The sequence below is a fragment of the Gracilinanus agilis genome, chromosome 3 (genome assembly GCF_016433145.1).
Source record: "Gracilinanus agilis isolate LMUSP501 chromosome 3, AgileGrace, whole genome shotgun sequence".
NCBI classification, from domain to species: Eukaryota; Metazoa; Chordata; class Mammalia; order Didelphimorphia; family Didelphidae; genus Gracilinanus; species Gracilinanus agilis.
The window spans coordinates 207,951,552-207,971,514 of record NC_058132.1 but is presented as its reverse complement, the minus strand read 5'-3'; the positions used below and the strand labels follow the sequence as shown (position 1 = coordinate 207,971,514).

The following is a 19,963-nucleotide window of genomic DNA, read 5'->3' as shown; positions in this document are numbered from 1 at the left end:
CAACACAATCCTTAGGAAGACTGTAAGTACATTTTGTTACACAAAACGAGATACTTTTGGTTAAAATAAATCAGATACTTGAGAGAAGACAGAGGCACACTGCATCTAGCAGTGCTGATGAGGCTTCACAAAGCTTTGCATATCAGAAACATGTATTAAGAGACAGAACTTTGGATTCCCCCCACAGGTCATTGCTCCTAACCTGGGAGGAAGTTTCACAGTGACAAACCACACAGTACAACCACAACAATGTCAGACAAAGGTGCAGACATCTCTAACTGCTAAGGAGAAGCATGACAGGCCGCAGTGCATTCTACATTAAATGGCCAGTGTTGGTTTTTGTTGTGTTTTTTTTGACACACAGGTGACTTTAAAAAGGCAGAAGAACAATCACAAATTATTTTTTGAAGAGAATGAACAAACTCCATTTTTGCTTCTACTGTTAATTCTAATTCAGTGGCTCAAATTTTTGGACTGTCCAGCTATCTTTGTGAGAATGTAGCACTTTCTCTTTTGAGAAAGAAAGGAAGAAAAGAAGAGGAAGGGAGGGAGTGAGGGAAAAGGACAGGAAAGTGGGGAAAGAAGGAAGAGAGGAAAGAAAGAAAGGAGGGGGAAGGAAGGGAGAGAGAAATAAAGGGGGAGAGAAAGAGAGGGAGTGGCAGGGAGAGGGAGAGATGGAAGTACTGACCCAATCCAAAAGAGCTAAATATACCAAGTATTTTTAAGAAGAAATATTGGCCACACTATTATCTTAAATACAAAACTTAAAACTGAAGGTGCATAAATGAAAAATAAGGTACTCTATTTGCCAGGGTATTGATTGGTCACATATCACTGCATTGAGCTGGGAGCTAACTCTCTTCTCTCACAATGGGAGGAGCTCCCCACTGCCCCTGAAATAATGACTGCAGCAATGTGTTATAGAGCAGTATTCTCTTATGCCACCATTTCAGCTTCAAAAGTCACATCTTGTACACAGGCAAATAGAGCAAAAGTCCATCGCTTAATATAAGCAGGAGGAAGCTTATGGTTGGCAAGGTTGCACAAGCTGCAGCTCTGTCTAACTGAAACTGCGTGTTGGTTTCAAGTGTCTCTCCAATCAAATACAGTAATGTTTAAACACATATTAGATTAAAATGGGTCTCTTCAGGAATGGCAAAACCAATGCTTGTGCCCCACTCCTGGGCCCTGTGAGAGAGGAGGGGCTCAGTAATACGTGCAATGTCACATAACCACAAAAACCTGGCCCCAAAGAGAGGCCCCAATAAATTAACAGAACAAAATAAAAGCACCCTCCCCACCCCTAGCCACCCCAAACTTGCATATAAACAAAATCCAAAGAATATTTAAAATTCGGTCACTTCTTCAAGGAGAAAGGGATTTCACCCATTGTAGTTCTCCTGAAGTTTTTATTAAATACATTTCTGTTGACTTAGAAAAATAAAAAGGAGTAGCCAATTTATTAAACCAAAAATTATCTCACAGACTTAAAAGCATGCCCAGCAAGCACAGCCCTGTAAGACTAAATTAATGTCAAATCAAAGCAATTTGATGACTAAACTCAACCTGGTTTCTTGTTGTTCACAGTTGATTACTACAAAGTTTATTCATTCATTTCTTTCTCTTTTTTTTTGTTTTTGTCCTTTTTTTGGCCCATATAAAAATAACGTATTGCAACTCAAAGTGCATTTTTTAAAATAAACCATCAACTATCTTTATCAAATAAAATATTTACACCATTTGGTTTACAGTGAGGAACACTCTTCAGGCTATCACCATGGGGACGTCATCTGAAAATCCCGTTATCATAGGAGCATCCTCGTCATCATCTCCTAAAGACAAACAAAACTCTGGGTAAACCTCTCTTATGCTGTCATGGGTGGCCTCCCCCTCCTCCCTCCTCCCTCCCCTACCATTTCCTAATTGTAAAGGTGAAGACCGCAGCCTCCATGCTAGTTGGGCCGTCAAAGTTTTGATAACAGTAAACTGTCAATGTAGTTCCGTGGAGTTTCTACAATTCCATACCAGAGCCTTTGCTTTGTTCTGCCGGTCAACACACTGCTGAGCCATGGAAAGATCACAGAATCATGTCTAGATTAAGTGTCATTACAGACACTGAAGAGAACTGAGACCCAGACATGGCCAGTGCTGGGCATGATCTGGCATACAGTAGGCACTTAATAAATACAAGATGCCTGATTGACTGACTCAAGATATTCAGGACCTCGACTAAGGCCAACTGAGCAGTTAAGAAGCCGAACTGGGATTTGAATCCAAGTCCTCTGACACCATACCCAACATGTTGAGGGCACTAAGGAAGATAAATTTATTTTGGTATCAACGAAAGTCTAATGTGATTAAGAAGGTAAATTTACTGGAGGAAAAAAAAGTGACCTGAAGAGCATGCTATTTTTATGGGTTATTCTCATGACACTGTCCCCCCTCCATTCATTAACCTAGAGTCATCTGTATGGTGTGCCCTCCCTGCTATGCCTCTATTGGCACTGACGTGAGGGGGCTAGGACCTGTGAGCATGGAGGGGTATAAATTCCTTAAGAACACAGGCTTGTATTCTTATTTCCTTGACATTCCATGCTCAGAATCTCATACAACCAAGGGGCCCTTAACATTTGAGAGAGCTGGGCTGCAGAGAGGCCGCTCCTCCACACCTAATGGTGGGGCCAAACTCCCTAACCCCACTCTCTTTCTCTCTGCCCAGACACTGGTTTTCATTAAGCCAGGTAGACCAAAGAGCTTATCAAAGACACAAGGCCTGGGGAAGAGACTAGAACAAAAGGCTGGAGTGATCTCCTCAGAGGAGGGTCAGCTCTTCCTTGGCTATTGTCACAAAGCTAAAAGGTGTTTGGTGGCACTGAGAATCTGTGGATCCTTCTGGAGAAGGATCAAGAGAGGAAGGTGACATGTTGGGGGAAGAGCGCCACAGTATTCTGGGGGACAGGTTTCTCACAGGTCTGGGGAACACTTGGAGTGGAGCGCATATAAGGTCTGCACTTCCCCTCATTTATGCACCCAGAGGAGGCAAGTTCCTGGATAAACACCACTCCCTCTGAGGTGTGACCAAAATGGCACTATGGCTGCAAATGATACCATTTCAATCCTCCACACCACATATGAGTTAAGAGGTCAAAGATCATAATCTAGAGCTCAAAGGAACACCAGAAGTCATCCAGTTCAATGCCCTAAGTCACAGAAATAATAGAACCTCCTTTTAAACTAATTTACCCCATCCCAGTGGTATTACTGGCTAATGAATAGCTCACTCTGACAGGACACACACTACGGTCACAGGAGAGGCTTTAGGGAGCCCTAAAATAAATCAATGGGTTAGAAAATGTGTGGCTCAAAGGAAACAACTGTGGCCATAAGCACCAGGCACAACAACCAGGCCACACTTACCAAGATCATCTCCTGATGAGAAAATGGCCGAGCCGAGCCGGGAGCTATAGTGACTATTGGCAAAGGCAGTGAAACTGTTCTGGAGCCTCCGATGCCGTGTATACAGGACTATAAACCCTATCCCCACAGTCACCAGGAGCAGGAATAATATGGGAACCACAATGGCAGCCACATCAGTCGACCTTCCAGCCTGGAATGTGGATGCATCTGCACCTGCCAATAGAAGATATCGATGCATCAGCTATGTGCCTGAGGACAGGAGGATGGAGGGCAAGAGGTCCACGTTTCCCTGCCTGCCCTAGGGCCCTCCTCAGAACCATCATTTGAAATGCAAAACCCAGAGCATCCTCCGTTTATGACATGTCCCCCATAGGACTGTTTTTTGATTGCCCGCCATGAGCTGACAGACCATGGGTCTTGAGAATGCAAATACGGTAATTACGTTAGACTCTTAATCACCGCCTTGTTGGTTATTTAGATGATCTCTTGGAAGGGAGACCTTTGTTGGGGGTATCAACATTGATTTCATTAGCATTATTACTCAAGACCACTTGCTTGCCATGTACAAGAGGATGTGAAACCAGACCACTAATTACTGAGATTGCAATTATTTCCCTGACTTGGCACCAAGGTTACATGGAACTGCAATTACCTGAAGCTTCGTTAAGTGAGCTAAAATACTCATTCACTAGAATACTGACTTATAGATTGTGTCTTTCCTTCTTTACCTTAAAAAAAAAAGAACTCAAACCCTTCTATAAAAATGTTCAAAACCATTTATGGGAAAATATCAGCATAAAAACAAATTAGGTTCTAGACTCTTTCTTCAGTATAAATGGAACTACATAGATCAAGAGCAGAACATCTACATGGAACACTGATTTAGTCATGAGACAGGCACCAACCTTCTGGGAAAAAGCGCTAAACTAGGACTTTCTCATCTGAAGCAGTCTCTGGAAAGCTGACACACAACACACTTGGATAAATAGTGACCTAGCACAAGATGGGACGTGGGTAGGTGTGTTTACTGCTGTTTGGTTTTTAATCTATAGTGAATTGGGACCTTCTTACTCACCATGACCTAACTTGGTTACCAGACCACCTACAAGGTGAGTGGTGAGGGTAAGGAGGAGGGAGCTGGCATAGAAAAAATAAGTATGTGTGTTTCTGTATCTGTGCGGTTCTTACATACTACACCGCAAAAGCCAGGCACACAATGCCTGCTGATTTTCGTTCTTTAGGACTAACTGAACTTCTAAATCCTCTACTCCTCATTCCATCTCCTCCAAACCCCCTATTATAAGAATTGTTGGGAAACAATTATGTCAGGTGCTGACGCTGATCTTTCTCAGCTGTAGTGAAGTTTAATTATAATACTAGAAAGAGACATGAGTAATAGATTATGGAACAACTTGAAGTTTTTTGAAAATTGAAGACAGAAATCAATGATGTTGGTCACTTACCAAATCCTAACTCATCATAAAGAAGCACTGCAGGCTCTCCACAGATCTGGCCACTGAGAAGGCATCTTGCTTGTACAGAGAAGGTGTAATTGTGGCCCATCTTCAGATTAGAAATTTTAAAGAAATTGTCGGTGGTGTTCCCAAGGTATGCTGTGATATTCATCACGCTGTCATACATACGTATCTCGTAACCCTAAGAATAAACATGTACACAAGCAATGTCACATACAAAGAACTATGCCAAGAATGCTGGGGTTTTTAAAGATTTTAAGGATGCCCTAGTCCAAACTCATCATTTTATAGTGAAGGAAACTGAGAAGCAAAGTCAAAGACAAAGATCAATCAGAACTCAGAACTTTTGATTTCTAGCCTAGACACTTCCTAGGAAAAGCCAGAGGAAAATGGTCTTATAACTGAAAAGATAAGACATTAAGATACAATATAGGCTTCCAAAAGCGCATCAAGAATATATAATTTAGGAATAGCTAGGTGGCTCAGTGACAGAGGGCTAGGCCTGGGTTCAAATCTGGCCTCAGACACTTCCTAGCTGTGTGACACTGGGCAAAGTCATTTAACCCCTATTGCCTAGTCCTTAACGCTCTTCTGCCTTGGAACTGATGCATAGTATTGATTCTAAGATGGAAGGTAAGAGTTTAAAAAACAAAAAAAGAAAGTAAATGCAAATTCACTGGTGTTGGAATTCCCTTTAACAACACAGATGTAATCTGTCTATAACAGAGCAGATGAGTCTTGGCAGAGAGGCTGAGTAGTCACACAGCTTGTAAGTGTCAGAATAGGGATTTAAACCCAGGTCTTCCTGACTCCCAATCTTGAATTTTGTCAACTATGCCCATGCAGCCTCGCACATGTTAAGGTTATCACATCAAAGAATTGACTTTCCTTAGGCCAACCAAATGCCTGTAGGTTGAGACTGCTGCCACTAATCTCTTTGGAAAGAGAAGAGCTGATGAGATGACTGGTTTATAGGGCACACTGATTCCTTTGATATTGTTGCTTGAGAACTGCTGCTTCCATGGCCCTGAGAAAGGTGTAGTTCAGTGGTCTGAGGCAGAATCACTCTCATTCCAGCTCACGGTCTCTGCCCCAGCCCATCTCCCACTCTTTTTAAGTGAAGAGTTCAGGATGGAAAAGTGCTTAGTGCGGTGATTTCCATCCTTAATGTGCCGCATAAACATTTCACTAATTAGCAATCACATAGAAAATGGTCCTTTAATTCTCAAGTTCACTGCTTTGCCCTATTTTTTTGCCCTCCGTCTATGCCAAGCACTCTGTTAACGAGCTCTTCTCTGAAGGAGCATTTCAACTGGATTTCCAAAGTCAGAGGAGAAAAAAGACAATGAGAATGAATAATGCACTTACTCTGCTTTCATTAAAATACTTTTCCTTTAAGGCTAGACTTTTCCAAAAGAGAAGAACATGGTCATTTTCCGTTATGATTTTTAAGGCATCTGGTGCAGATAATGACACTGAAAATTGAAGAGGAGATGAGAACCCCCATTAGTGGATATGTCCAGACCTAGGTACCTTGTAGATTCTGAGTCTTGGCTGGGTGGTCTATGTACCCCAGCCTGAGAGGTGGTGAGGGAACAAGGGCATGGAAAGACCCAGCACTGCTGACCAGCACTTGGCTCTTGGTTTTTGATTTTGTGGCTAGCCATTGTTCCTCCTTTATGAGTACTGATAACACAGTAGTGAAGAAATATCTGCTGAGATGGGAAGCACCAAGAGAGAGAGAGAGAACTGCTCATATTCCTTTTGTTTATCAGTACTTCCTGCTCCTCACATCCCTCAAGCACAATTGAGGCCCTTTATCCACAGACATCCTCTCTGCAGCCCAAGAAAACACACTCTGGTGCCTCTGATCCTAGCTCCTGAATCCCATTCAAGGTCCTTTACTCCATTCTGCAAGTCCCTATGCAGCACACACACCCCTGCACCTTGTTCATTCACTCAGTTATAGCTGAAGGCAAAAACCTGTGCAAGCTTGGGAGAAAGGTTTTGGAAAAGGGGCAGGGAAAGGAAAGCAAAGAGTAGAGAAGATATGGTCTCTGCCTTCCTGGTGCTCGTGATCTGGGACAAGCATGGAACTCAGACACCAAAAGCTGTACTTGAAAACAAAACAAATTAAATCCATGGGAACGGGGAGGTCCCATAGGAGAAGATGACTGCCCACTGGGAATGGGTTGAGGTGGTCATTTCGTGGAAAAATAAGGCAGATGGCACTTGAGTTGGACTTGAGAAGACATGCAGGATTTCTGCTAGTAGAAGCAAGGGCAGGAAGGACACGGGGTATAGTATTGGTGCAAATGAGATGAGAAAGCATAAAACCCATGCATGGGGCCGGAGGCTGCCCAGGTTAGCTGAAAGCAGGGGAGTATTTAGAGAGAAGCAGGGTGAGATAAGGCTGGAAAGGCTGCTGTTGGTCAGTCATGTCTGATTCTTTAGGACCCCATTTGGGGTTTGCTTGGCAAAGATAATAGAGTTGTTTGCTATTTCCTTCTCAGCTCATTTTTATAGATGAGGAAACTGAGGCAAATGAGGTTAAGTGACTTGCCCAGTTAGGAGGTGCTGGTTGTAAATTGTGGAGGACTCTGAATGCCAGATTAAGCAGATCAAACTTGATCTGGTAGATAAAATTTGGCAGACATTGAGCAGAAGAGGGCATATCATGAAGAGATCTCAATATAACACACGCATTATATATATGATATGTAGATAGCTATATCTAGATAAATACACAGAAGCATGCTTATTATACATTATATGCACACACATACATATATGTGATATGGAAAAATAGCCATATCTATCTAGATGTGTGTATCTATATGTATGTTGTGTGTGTGACACACACATCCACCCCTCCACCCTCCCACCAAAGGAAGGTGGGTTTAGGAGAGGGTACACTAGCAGCTGGGAAGATAATAATAGCTAGCATTTCTAGAGCACATCAATTTGGCATAGGTCAGTCTCAGCTGGTCCTCATGAGACAGGTGCTATTATCTTTGTTTTACTGATGAGGAAACTGAGGCAGATAGCAGGTAAGTGACTTGGATAATTACACATCTAGTTAAGATATGAAGCATGATTTGAACTCAGGTCTTCTTGACTTCACATCCTTGGGCTGATCCTCGAAGGAAGCCAGAGACTCTAAAAGTAGGGAGGCAGAGGGGTTGTATTCCAGGAATAAGGGACAGCCAGTACACAGTAAAGGAGATGGGGCATAAGAGTATCATGGGCAGAAAAGCAAGTTAGCCAAGCAAAGAGGGAAATAACATGTAAGAAATAGTCATTTACATTGTGTAAGATAGCCTGGAATGGGAAGAGGCACAAGACAGAAAGTACATTTAGGCCATTACAACAGTTCAGCCAAGAGGATCGGAACCAGAATGAGGACTGTATGAGTGGATAAGAGAGAATGTTTGAGGATACTGCAAGGACAAAAAGGGCAGGATTTGGCAACAGGCTGGACATGTGAGGTGAAAAAGTAGTCCAGGATGCCACTTAGGAAGATGAATGGGGCAGCAGTATAGGAAATGCAAGAAAGGTTAAGGAGAGCCAAGGGTACAGATGAATGCATAACAAAGGGAACAGAAGAGTTCCATGGGGGGGGGGGAGGGGAGGAACCATTCTACCCTAAACTGAGCAGTGTATGCACAGTGCCTTCATCACACTCACCCTCCACAAATTAGGGAGACGGGGTGGGGGGCATGAAAGAGCTGACTGTATTTTTTCAATATAACTGCAGACAAATTCTAATTCTGGTGCCCTTTAGGCAATCCTGTGAAGATGTTTGTCAAAAGGGAATGTTCCTTCCTCATAACCCCTGAAGACTCCCAAGGAGAAGAGAACTATGATGGTAAAATTGGATTTAATGTACCTAATCCCCCCTCTCTTCTCTAAACTCCCCCCTTTATCAACTTGCCATCACCATCGTCTCCCTATGAGACAGGTCTAGGCAGAGAAGTCACAGAACTCTAGAATCGGGGCTAAATGGTTGTTCTGTGTTAACTTTGGAGCTGCCTTTCAGATCTAGCTGGCACCAAGATAACACAGTATCCCCTCTTGTTCACCTGTACTAATTTTCACACTGGCTTCTTTGCTCATGTTTCCAAGTTGTACAACGACATGGTATTTTCCACCAGGTTCCAATTTACTAATCAGGTACTCGAGCGTGCTGTTCCGGGATTTCACTTTGTAGTTCCTGTCAGCTTTTCGTATTAAATCTTTAACTGAAACGGCATATAACTGGAGGGAGAGAAAAACACATCGATGCATATCAACTATTTTGCAATGTTTTCCCTCCTTTCTGGATATTATGACAGATGATGTAACGAGGGCATATTTAGCCATGGTGACCCTAGGCAACAACATTCTGAACTATGGAATGCAGCTGTATCCTCTGAGGACCCATGGGACTCAAGTAGGTCTCAGCATCATTACAAGAATTTATTAGTAGAACTTTGCCTGAAACCATCAAATATATACCAAGATCCCGCTCATGACTTTAGAAGAGACTATATTTATCAAGACAACTGCAGAACGGAACTGGGAGGAGAAACATGAACTCGGGATTTAGTTCCCCTTGAAACAACAATAGCGAAAGTCAAAGAGTGTGGCTAGGGAGAAAAGAGAGGAAAACTACCCAGTCTTCGGGCTCTGTACACTTGGTTGAAGCTCAATACTAGATCTAAGTAAATAAATTCATGCTTTCTTTCAATCTGAGTGATGTCATGCATGTGGCATGGGGACAAGGAAGGAATGAAAGTAAAGAATAACACTTATAACATGGAGATACAAACTAGGAAGGAAGAAGTGGGCATGTACTAGTATAATCCCTTCAGCAGGGATTCAATTCAATTCAGGGGAAAACCCATTTAAATTCAAGATGGCGATACCCCCCCTAGACCCTTCCTCTAACTAGTGGACACTGAGAGGGCATGGATGTGACATGTTGCTCCCTAGAAGCTGATTCAGTCCTTTACTCATCAGCGGTCCTATTCTTAATGAGTTAAAGGTGGTGTTTGTCACTCAATCCTGTCCAACTTTCTGTGACCCTGTGGACCATCCCATACCAGGCTTTTCTGTCCTCCACTATCTCCTGAAAAAGGCAAAAACATAAGGTGCCTTGACAGAAAAATGGGGAGACTTACTCTGCCTTTGGCCAGGCAGCCAGACAGGAAACAATAAGAAAACACAGCAGATGGGCTAATGCTACCAGGGAACAGTTTTAGGGGACTAAAACCCAGATGGGAATCAGATGCCTTTCCTTATCAAGAAGCGGTTCCTCTCACAGAAGCATCTCAAATCCCTCTCTGATTTGGCTTGGGCTCAGGTAGAAGGGATACATTGTTGAGCTGTCCACCACAAAGTCCCCAATGACACTGTCTAGCTAGTGTATCCCCAGCAACCCTAGACAATTGTTGAAGGTCCCAAGGCTATGGGCAGGTTGCCTGCCAGCAGCTCACCATATCCTGGTCAGGAGAGTCATATGGCGATTCCCATTTGATGATGGCTGAGGTCTTGCTAATGTCCACTGCATGAAGGTGTCGAGGGGGGAGTCTGTTGTCTGGGATCATCTTCACCACAATGTAGTCAGAAGGCGGGCCTTGGTATGGGGCTATCACTCGAACCTGGAGCCCAATAACACCCACCCCAAACATGCCTGATTATCAATGCTGCTCCTGTATGCCCTCTGATAAGATCAGTGGAATTCATAGAAAATTGCTCAGGGAGCTCAATACCCCAATTGAGCAGCAAACACTATCTCTCCATGATCCAGACAGGCAAATTGAGGACAAGTCATTAGTCTGTAAGTCACAAAGCTACCCTGTGAAGTCTCTGACTCCTCTATCAATCAGAAGATAATCACTTCAGCCACTTAGCTGCCCTTTAAAAGAAGGAAGCTGTGAGCCCAAGAGAAACATACCAGAAATAAGTACTGCTCGTCCCTGTTGACAATGACTGTGCTGTTGTGGAATGAGGTAGTCAGGTTCTTTGGGTTGCGGTAGAGATCCAGAAAGGACGTGGCATAGAAAACCCCATAAACCTGGAGGAAGGCAGAGAACAAGACAGGAGATCAGTCCATCATCTTGATACTGAGCATTTTCCTTCTCTCCATGTGCCATGTTTGGAAATATGGAAACCAAATGGTCCAGAGGGAGTCCATTAACCCCCACAGAATTTCCAAAGTCTTCATAAGCATTCATCCATTCATTCTCATTTCTCAGAGGCAAGAGAGGGGAAGGGATTCCTTAGTTTTCCCATTTTACTTCGAGGGCCCAAAGAGAAGACAGGCCACTTGTCCCAGCTCCCATAGCACTTGGGTGGACTTTAGAACCCAGGATTTCTGATTTGTGGCCCTGTGTAAGTTTCATCATGTTACAACAATGCTTCCTGCCAAGGGATGAGGTGGAGGAGCTTAGACCATGGCAGGGTAGGTATTGGCAAATATTCTTCCCAAAGACATAAGGAAAGGAGGCATAGAAACTGTTCTGGATTTTCCCACAGCTAAGATTGCTGTCAGATTCTAGAAAATGCCCATGACACAAGGTTAAGCCTAATAATAAAGTTCTCTGACATTCTAGCACAGAGTATGTAATAAATATGACTCCACTAGGAAGGGACCTTTTTACTTATGTTCACAGGGTTGGAGCCCAGGCCATGGTATGGCCAGGCATTCAGAAAAAGAGTGAAAACTTAGCAAGTGCCAGGAGAGAAGGTAACGTTTTCTCAAAGGATCATACACCAAATAGTCTATAAAAAACCTATCTTAAATTATTTGAGGAGAGGAGTGGTAAAGCAATACTAGTTTGAACACCTCCAAATTCTACCCACTGACCTGAGGATATGGGGGTCAGTGTCTGTGGAGGTTCTCCCACCCCACTCACCACATTCCTTGGCCCAGTCCAGGTGCACTCCACTGCGGTCTGATTGGTGGCTTTGGCTTTGAGGCTAGGAGAGGGTGGACGAGTGCCCCTGGTCATCACGTGTTCAAAAGCTAGAGGACTGTCACCCAGGTCTGTCTTGGCCCAGGCAGAAATCTCATAGGAGGTGTGAGCAGTAAGATTATTCACTAGGGAGAAGCGAGAAGGAAAATGGCAAGAAGCAAAGAGAGAAAATTAGGTTATAATTTTTATCTTGATACATCTAGATTAACTATAAAGGCAGAAATAAGTTTACATACTGTGAGATTTGCATCAGGTTAACTATCCAACCTCACCTTTGAACACCTGATTGTTTATAAGAATATTATGATTCTACTCAGAAGCAGCATAATAGAGAGGCCAGAGCACCTAAAAATCAGGTAAACAGGTTCAAATCCTACTTCTGATATTTATTAACTGAGTGACCTTGGGTGAATCAATTAACTTCTTTGGGTTTCAGGCAATTCCATAGAATCCAATTATTAAATAAAATCCTAATAAGTGGGTTTGATCAACATCCTTATAGGGAGTGCACATATTAATGAGATTATATATTCCTTGGAGTAATGATGAGGAAACAATCTAGGAGTAAGATTTTTCCTGTGGCCCTCTGTGCCCTTTCTATTTAACTTAGACTTAGTAAGGAAAGACAAGACCCAAATTCAGATTATAACGGTGAAGTTTCCTTCATTTGTTCAAGGACTAAACTAAAACTAAAACAACTATTTATTAAGTGCTTATGTATAAAGTATTGTGCTATGCTCTGGGGAATAGAACAATAATAAAGCCATAGTCTCTATCAGCAAGGAGAATGAAGTAAACACCTTTTCAAGTTTTTATGTCTCTACATATTTTATATTATCCAACATTTTTCCAGTTGATAAATAGTCAAAGAATATGAATGAACAGTTCTCAGGAAGAAACCTAAGCTAATAACAGTAAAATAAAAACTCTAATTGCTAATAATTAGAGAAATAAAAATTAAAGAAGCTCTTATGTTCTACTTCATTGTGCCCATTTCTTGGCACATATGACAAAAAAAGGAAAATGACTAATGCTGGAGGCACTGTAAGACAACAGGCACACCAACGTACTATTGGTGGATCTGTGAATCAGCTCAGCCATTCTGGAAAGCAATTGGGAACTAAACACAATGAGTCAATAAACTGCATCCTCTTTGATCCATGATTCTACATAGAACTGGAAGAGATCAAAGAAATAGAAAAAGAACCCACGTAAAAAAATACTTATTGCAAGCTCTTTTTGTAACATGGAAAAAATTGGAAACTCTGGGGATGCCCATTTTTTGGGAAATGGTTGAATAAATTATAATATATCAATGTATTATTGCCATATTGTGCCATAAGAAATGATAAAAGGGATGGTTTCAAAGGAATCTGGGAGGACTTCTATGAACTGATACAAAGTGAAACGAGTAGAAACACAATAATATATACAGCAACAACTATTCAGTTATACTAACTTTGTTTCTCTCTCTTTTTTTTAAAGGAGGGTAGAGAGAGAAAATAAATTGTTCTTAATTAAAAGAAGTAAATAAAACCTTAAAAATTAAAAGTAATCTTAGATGTCATCTAAACTAGCCCCTTCTCAAGCCATATTGGGCATCTAAAGCATCCCTAAGAAATGGTTAGCTAGTAGCCTTTACCTAAAGTCACCCAGTGATGGGACCTCACTACCTCCCTGAGTCAACCCAATATAATTTCAGCTGAAATTAGAAATTTTTTCCTAGGGTCAAGCAAAACAAGACCAATCCTTCTTTTAAATAAGTTTTTCTATAAGGTGAATACTCCTAATGCTCCAATCCTCTTAAGTAATGGTTACCAGTTTCCTTAACATTTTAGCCTCCCTCCTATGAACATGGGCATGTCAATCTCTTGGCTAAAAATGTGAGTGGCACTGAACACAATACTAGAGACACAGTCTGACCAGGGAAGACTAAAGTATACTATCAATTCCCTCATTCTCAATATTATCTGTCTAATTCAGCCTAAAATTGAATTGCCCATATCATCCTAAGATCTTGGTCAGGAGTTGTGGGTAAAGAGATGAATAGGGCCTAGAGAAAAAGTGAGGTATTAGGACACTGGGAACACTCTTACAACCTGAATGTCCCAGTCCCTAGTGGTGGGAAAGATGTTCACAGAGACTGGCTTTTTTCCTGCTACTGAAGCACCCACTCTAGTCTTAGAATGGAAGTAAGACTAGGAACAGGATGACAGAAAAGGGACCAACCACCCCCAGCAGGATTTTGTTAAAATGGGGAGGAAACAGCAACGACATCTAAAAAATAAAGGCATTACAGCACCATGGGCCTCTGCCATTAGTATGGCCAGACTGGAAAACTGTAAAGGGGCAGGGAATGGGTTAATCTCAGAAACAAGAGCAGAAAGAAAGGTATGTTTCAGAGCAGAAGGAACTTCTGCACTGCTGGAGGCCTTAGGATGCTTTGGACTACATGACCTTTAAGGTCTCTTCCAATACTAAGAATTCTATGTTTTCTAAGTGATGGCTGCCAATTTGATGCAGAGAGAAGAGTCAGAAAAAAAAGAGGCACACACATACCATAAAAATTAGACATACAACCAATTACCTTACAGTAAAAGAAGGCTTAAAATTTTAAAGTAATTTTGGCACTTGGCTTCCATAATTTGGGAAATCCATTTATGAGACTACATCCTTAGCTAACGAAAGATAAATGAGGGATTACTATGGAGAGCTCTGGGAGAAAGGGTTGGTTATCCATGTCAGTTCTTCACATTCCAAAGGCTGGGCCCCCCTCATTGAAAGTTCTATCTCAGGCAAAGGAGAAGCTTAGCCATGATCTGGTAGCCTTTCCTTGGTGCATTTTCAGATTAAAAGCTTCATATTTTCAGGAATGAGAGAGAGCATGAACACAGAATCTTTTTTCCTCCAGAGATAAGAAATTACAGTCTCCTGCAAGGAATGCCACTGTAGCTGGTCAATCTGATATACCTAACCTAGAATCTAATTATCAACTTCAGAGAAAGACACTTATGTGTAACAGTTTCCATTTTCCTTTCAATTTTGAATCTCTAGCAGAATCTTAAAGTCCAGAAGAGACCTTGAGAGGTCATCTGGTCCATCTCTCTGCCTTCAAAGGAGATATTTATGATGTGTTTAGCACAATGCACATCACATAGTAGGCCTTAATTCCTCCCTCCCCGCTTCCCTTCTTTCCTTCCTGAACACATCTAAATTATCCAGAATGGAGGGGATGCTCTCTAATCTGAATGATCTTTGGGGAAGGAAATCCATATATTAGTTTTAACATTGAAAAACTTACATTGCTTGGAAATAAATACCTCAAGCAACCTCTATCCCACCTGCTGCATGCCATCTGGATGCCACATTTTACCTTTGTGTGATGTTATCTCCCCATGAAGAAATAAAGTTCTCATCTCTTGTCTGTGAGTGTCGAAGGCCCAGAAAAGGTTCACCACGTAGCCATTCACCTGCCAAACACCAAGAGACAGTTATCATGGCAGCAGTTTTCTGCATCTTGTTTCTTATCAATAATAGGAACAAGTAGAGGGACTAGGATGATGATCAAGGTCTTCCTTAATGTACCCTCTGACCACAATCTCCACGGTATTGTGATTCTCTCCACAACTGGAGTGACTGAAATAAGCATGGTTAAAATCAACCAAATGAAGGGCCATCTATTGCTTCCCTTTTAACGAAACTTCATACTATTTAATCCATAAATCAACATTAATCAAATACCTTCTCTGTGCCAGGCAATGAGGACTGAAAGACAAAAAGAGAGCACATATAGGTGTATTCAGAATAAATACAAGAGAAATTGTTTTTGGAGGGGGTAAGCACTAACAGCTGGGAGAATTGGGAAAAGTCTCCTCGTAACCTAGAAGGAAAAGACCTGAGCTGAGCTAGAAAGATGCTAGAGATGGTTAAGAGGCAAGAGTGAGAGGAAGGAATGAATTCTAGACTGGTGGGCTTGGGTGGGGGGATGTGGGAGAGACAGCCAGCACCTAGACATGTCATGCTACAAAAGGGCACTAGATAGCGAAGAGAAAATAAGCAAAGAACATTAGGGTTTTTGTAAGGTTTTTTTTTGTTTTTTTTTTTTCTGTCCATAAAGTCTAGCTTTGTGTTCCCAGGTAGTATGTAAGTTTTTGTTCCTGTCATCACTCCTAAGGCAGAGATGGGCATAAAGTATGCCAAACAATAAAAGTGAAAATCTAGAACACCACCTACAATCCTCAAACCATAGAGGTTTTGTTACCATGATAAGAGTGGGAAAGGCATGTCCACTGTCCTCATTTTACAGGTGAGTAAACTGTGGCCCAGAGAGGGTAAGTCATTTTGTCAAGACCATACATCAAAGCAGTGTCAGGGCCGTGACTAGAATCTAAATCTTAGTTTCAAGGGTCAATATATTCCAAATAATTAAGAGCTAGAGTTACAATGGGCTGCTTCAAGGCTCCTCATCACTAGAAGTTCCTACCTCTCTCCACTCTTATTTGTTCCTATTGGTTCACTTTCACTAAGGAGCCACAAGATCCCAATCTTAACTCTCTAAAGGACATTCAAAGGTATGTCTCTGGTTTCTATGGAAAGTGGGAACTATGGGGAAGCAGGGGTGAGCCATGGAAGAGTGTGCAGGTTTGGGGGAGCATAGACTGGGGAGGTATGAGAGGGAAATACGCAAAATCCATTTTTCCCTGGGAAAGTAACAGAGCTTCTCCCCACAAAAGCTCTTCTTCCAGTGTGAGAAACACTGCATTAGCTCGTAGCACCAGGAAATCCAATAAAGCTGAAAATTACAGGGCACACGTTCTCTGTTAACACCAAGTCTTTATTTGCACTGTAGCTGTGAACCGTTTAATTACATGGTTTAAAAAAAAAGAAAGCACCAGGCTGAGGCAAGATAATTATACATGAAGATTCAAGTAATTCTTTAGCTTTGGGGTGGGGAATATGTTGGGAGGGAGAGCTGGGAGAGGTAAAAAGAAAGAAGCCAACCTGGTTAGGGTATTACTACATCACCAGAGTCATTCATTTCTCTTGATCCAACTGAAACTAACATATTGATTCTCATGCTGGGGAAAGTCTATCATTCAAGGCACCTAAGTCAGCTCCTTGGGAATGAGCTGTGTTCCTGCTTACCACCTGCCTACTCCCCATGAACCAGAATACAAATTTTAGTATTACCTTAAAGTTGCTATCCATTACCAGAGTGAGACTGAGAGAATTTTCACTGAAGCTTTCAATATGGATACTTGGTGGTGGGATCACTGAAGACAGAAAAGAATTCAAAATGAGAATCTAAGAAAGAAAAATTAGACAACCAGCAATTTCTATGAGACTTAGTCATTTCCTGTTCTATGGACAAAGTGATCTTTCAGTCTGGGCATGCAGGGGATTTCCTTTGCCTGATTTTGCCCACCTGTCATATCTCACTCAGGTACAGTTGACTAAGCCAAGCTTGGAATTACCATTCTTTTCTTCTTTTTAAAGAGGCCTTTTCCTAACAATAATTCACCTCAGCCCAATTTCCAAAGGCAATGGGATCACAGTGGGTGTTCTCTCTCTAGTAAGACCCCAATTTCTATTATAACAATTCACATTTATTAAACACTTTACATTCACAAGACACTTTTACATCCCTTTAGGAGGCTCTGGGCGAAGGTAGAAAACTACTATTCTCTCTAGAGTCAAAACAATTAGGTTTAAATCCCATCTCTGATTCTTACTATGTGTGTGATCCTGAATGACTGGGTTTGACTAGATGACCACTGATACAGATCATTTGTTGCTTACAATTACTTTATATGGCTTTATATGTATCCCCATGTGGATGAGACGGATTTAGATTTATTTAGATGAGAAGACTTAGGCTCAGGGATTTACCCCAGGTCTCATAGGAGTTGAAACCTAAAAATTGATTGACTCCAGGGGTCTGGTGTTCTTTATACTACCTCTTAATGACACTCCTATTCTATAACATTGAGAGACTCTAAACTAATGAACAATCTATGTTCTGGAACTATCTGAGAATAAATCTCATACCAAAGTTAAAAGCCAAGGAGAATGAGAACAGGAAAAAACGGTAGAAAGCTATCCACTTTTTGTACAAAGCACACCTGTCACTGTCAGCATTGTAACAAAGCTGTTATCTTTTCAGATCCCCTCCAACCTGGAGACTATTTGAATGTACAACTTCTTCATCACACTTTTCACAAAAAAATATCCTTTGAAAGACACCAATAAGTGGTCACTCCCTCTTTCCTTGAAAAGAACCTACCACTTCCAGGAGCTATAATCTCACTTTTGGATAGCTCGAATTGGTAGGAAGCTTCCCACCTAATCCAAACCTAAATTTGCTTCTACATAGCTTCCATCTCTTTCTCATAATTTTGCCCTGTGAAGCCAAGAAGAATAAGTCCAATCCTTTATCCATATGACAGGCCTTTAAATAAATGAAGATAATGATTTTGTTGTGTGCTCATTGAATTAAAGACCCTTAGTTCATTTCTCTTTTCCTCATATGACATAAACTTGAGATCCGTGGCCATCTTGGCTGCCCTCCAACCCGGACATTTTGCCAATTTATGAATGATCTTCTTGGTAGAATCAGAATTTATATTTCAGCTCTATTACTTACTATATAAGATCTTGGGCAAGTTACTTATCCTTTCTTGCCTTCAGTTTCTTTATTTTTCAAGTGAAAGGATTAGATGAAATAATCTCTAAGGTCCCTTCCATCTCTAAATCAGCCAATAAGTATTTATTATGCACCTACCATAGGCCATGCAACCTGGTGGTCCCTACCCCTGGAGGCTCACCATACTAATACCAAACTTAGCATAAATACCCAATCAGCATAGCCCATATTAACTCAGAATTCCTGAGCTCAAGAGATCTCTAAGCCTCAGCCTCCTGAGGAGCCAGAATTATAGGTCAGTGCCACTGTGCTCTACAATATGTCACTATTTAGTGCAATAAAAGGTGTCTTCTGCACATGCTATATCTGGTTCACCTCTGTGAAGCTGGACTTCAACACCACCACTGAAATAAGTTTAATAAAAGTAATGATTTAGGATTTTAAAATGTGGGACTGTTTATCCTTTGTCTAAGCAATCTCAAGAGGTATTCTCCTACTGGTCTCTTCAGAAACCTTCTCACCATGAATACAGTGAGAACTATGCCTCCAACTTTGTATTTGGTTTCTTTAAAAAAAAAAAAAAGGCAGAGAGGAGTAAGTCCAGCAGGTTTCTCTCATCATCCAGTTCTTTATTCTGCCTTACTCTTAGTGGATTCTCTAAATTTGCTTTTCTCATTTAAATCTTTTAAAAATATAAACCAATGAGGGGCAGCTGGGTAGCTCAGTGGAGTGAGAGTCAGGCCTAGAGACAGGAGGTCCTAGGTTCAAACCCGGCCTCAGCCACTTCCCAGCTGTGTGACCCTGGGCAAGTCACTTGACCCCCATTGCCCACCCTTACCACTCTTCCACCTATGAGACAATACACCAGAGTTAAGGGTTAAAAAAAAATATAAACCAATGACCCTAGATTTTAATAAGAAGTCAAATGCTCAAAAGGTATAGCTTTGAAACCTTTTTTCACAGGCCTCAGGTTTCAAGGCATATACCTCTAATCACAAGAAAGCATTTTAAAATCCACAGATCTAAAGGTAAAGATGCCTGGTTCCAAGATGAAGAACAAGTACTCACTTGGAAAACTATTTGCTAGAGCAAACTTTAATTTCAGTCACTATTTAGCTCACAGGATCATATGCCAGTGACCGTTGTATACACAGCAATGAACTAAACTTAATAACTTTTGGCTTTTAGTTCTGGACACAAGCACCACTAGTACTAGCATTATTAAGAGACTGTGACAAAGGTCTTTTAAGGATGGGTTTATTTATGAACTGTAAACTGTAGTAGTCAATATACCCATCACTTCAAAACACATAAAGCTTTGGGGACAAGAGAGGTACACTATTGGTCCTGGGTGACGTAGCTGCAGCTTGTCCAAAGATAAAGGGAAAGCTAAGATAACCTTTCTCAGTCCCTGTCTGCCTTTGAATTTTAAGAAATGCTGCATTCTTTTAAAAAAGGACAAAGAATTT

General features: G+C 41.5%; 1 protein-coding gene across 1 annotated transcript in view; it reads right to left on the bottom strand.

Annotated features, from left to right (window-relative positions):
- Window positions 1-1,352: 1,352 nt before the first annotated feature.
- SORL1 (sortilin related receptor 1) overlaps window positions 1,353-19,963 on the bottom strand; it is a 246,842-nt gene continuing 228,231 nt past the window's right edge. The window contains exons 39-48 of the mRNA XM_044669646.1: window positions 17,042-17,124; window positions 15,225-15,321; window positions 11,792-11,976; window positions 10,831-10,950; window positions 10,370-10,534; window positions 8,975-9,149; window positions 6,261-6,367; window positions 4,881-5,073; window positions 3,418-3,630; window positions 1,353-1,832 (exon numbers count right to left, since the gene is read on the bottom strand). Of these exons, the coding sequence (XP_044525581.1) occupies window positions 1,765-1,832; window positions 3,418-3,630; window positions 4,881-5,073; window positions 6,261-6,367; window positions 8,975-9,149; window positions 10,370-10,534; window positions 10,831-10,950; window positions 11,792-11,976; window positions 15,225-15,321; window positions 17,042-17,124 (1,406 nt within the window). The 3' untranslated portion in view covers window positions 1,353-1,764. The remainder of the gene's footprint in view (window positions 1,833-3,417; window positions 3,631-4,880; window positions 5,074-6,260; window positions 6,368-8,974; window positions 9,150-10,369; window positions 10,535-10,830; window positions 10,951-11,791; window positions 11,977-15,224; window positions 15,322-17,041; window positions 17,125-19,963) is intronic.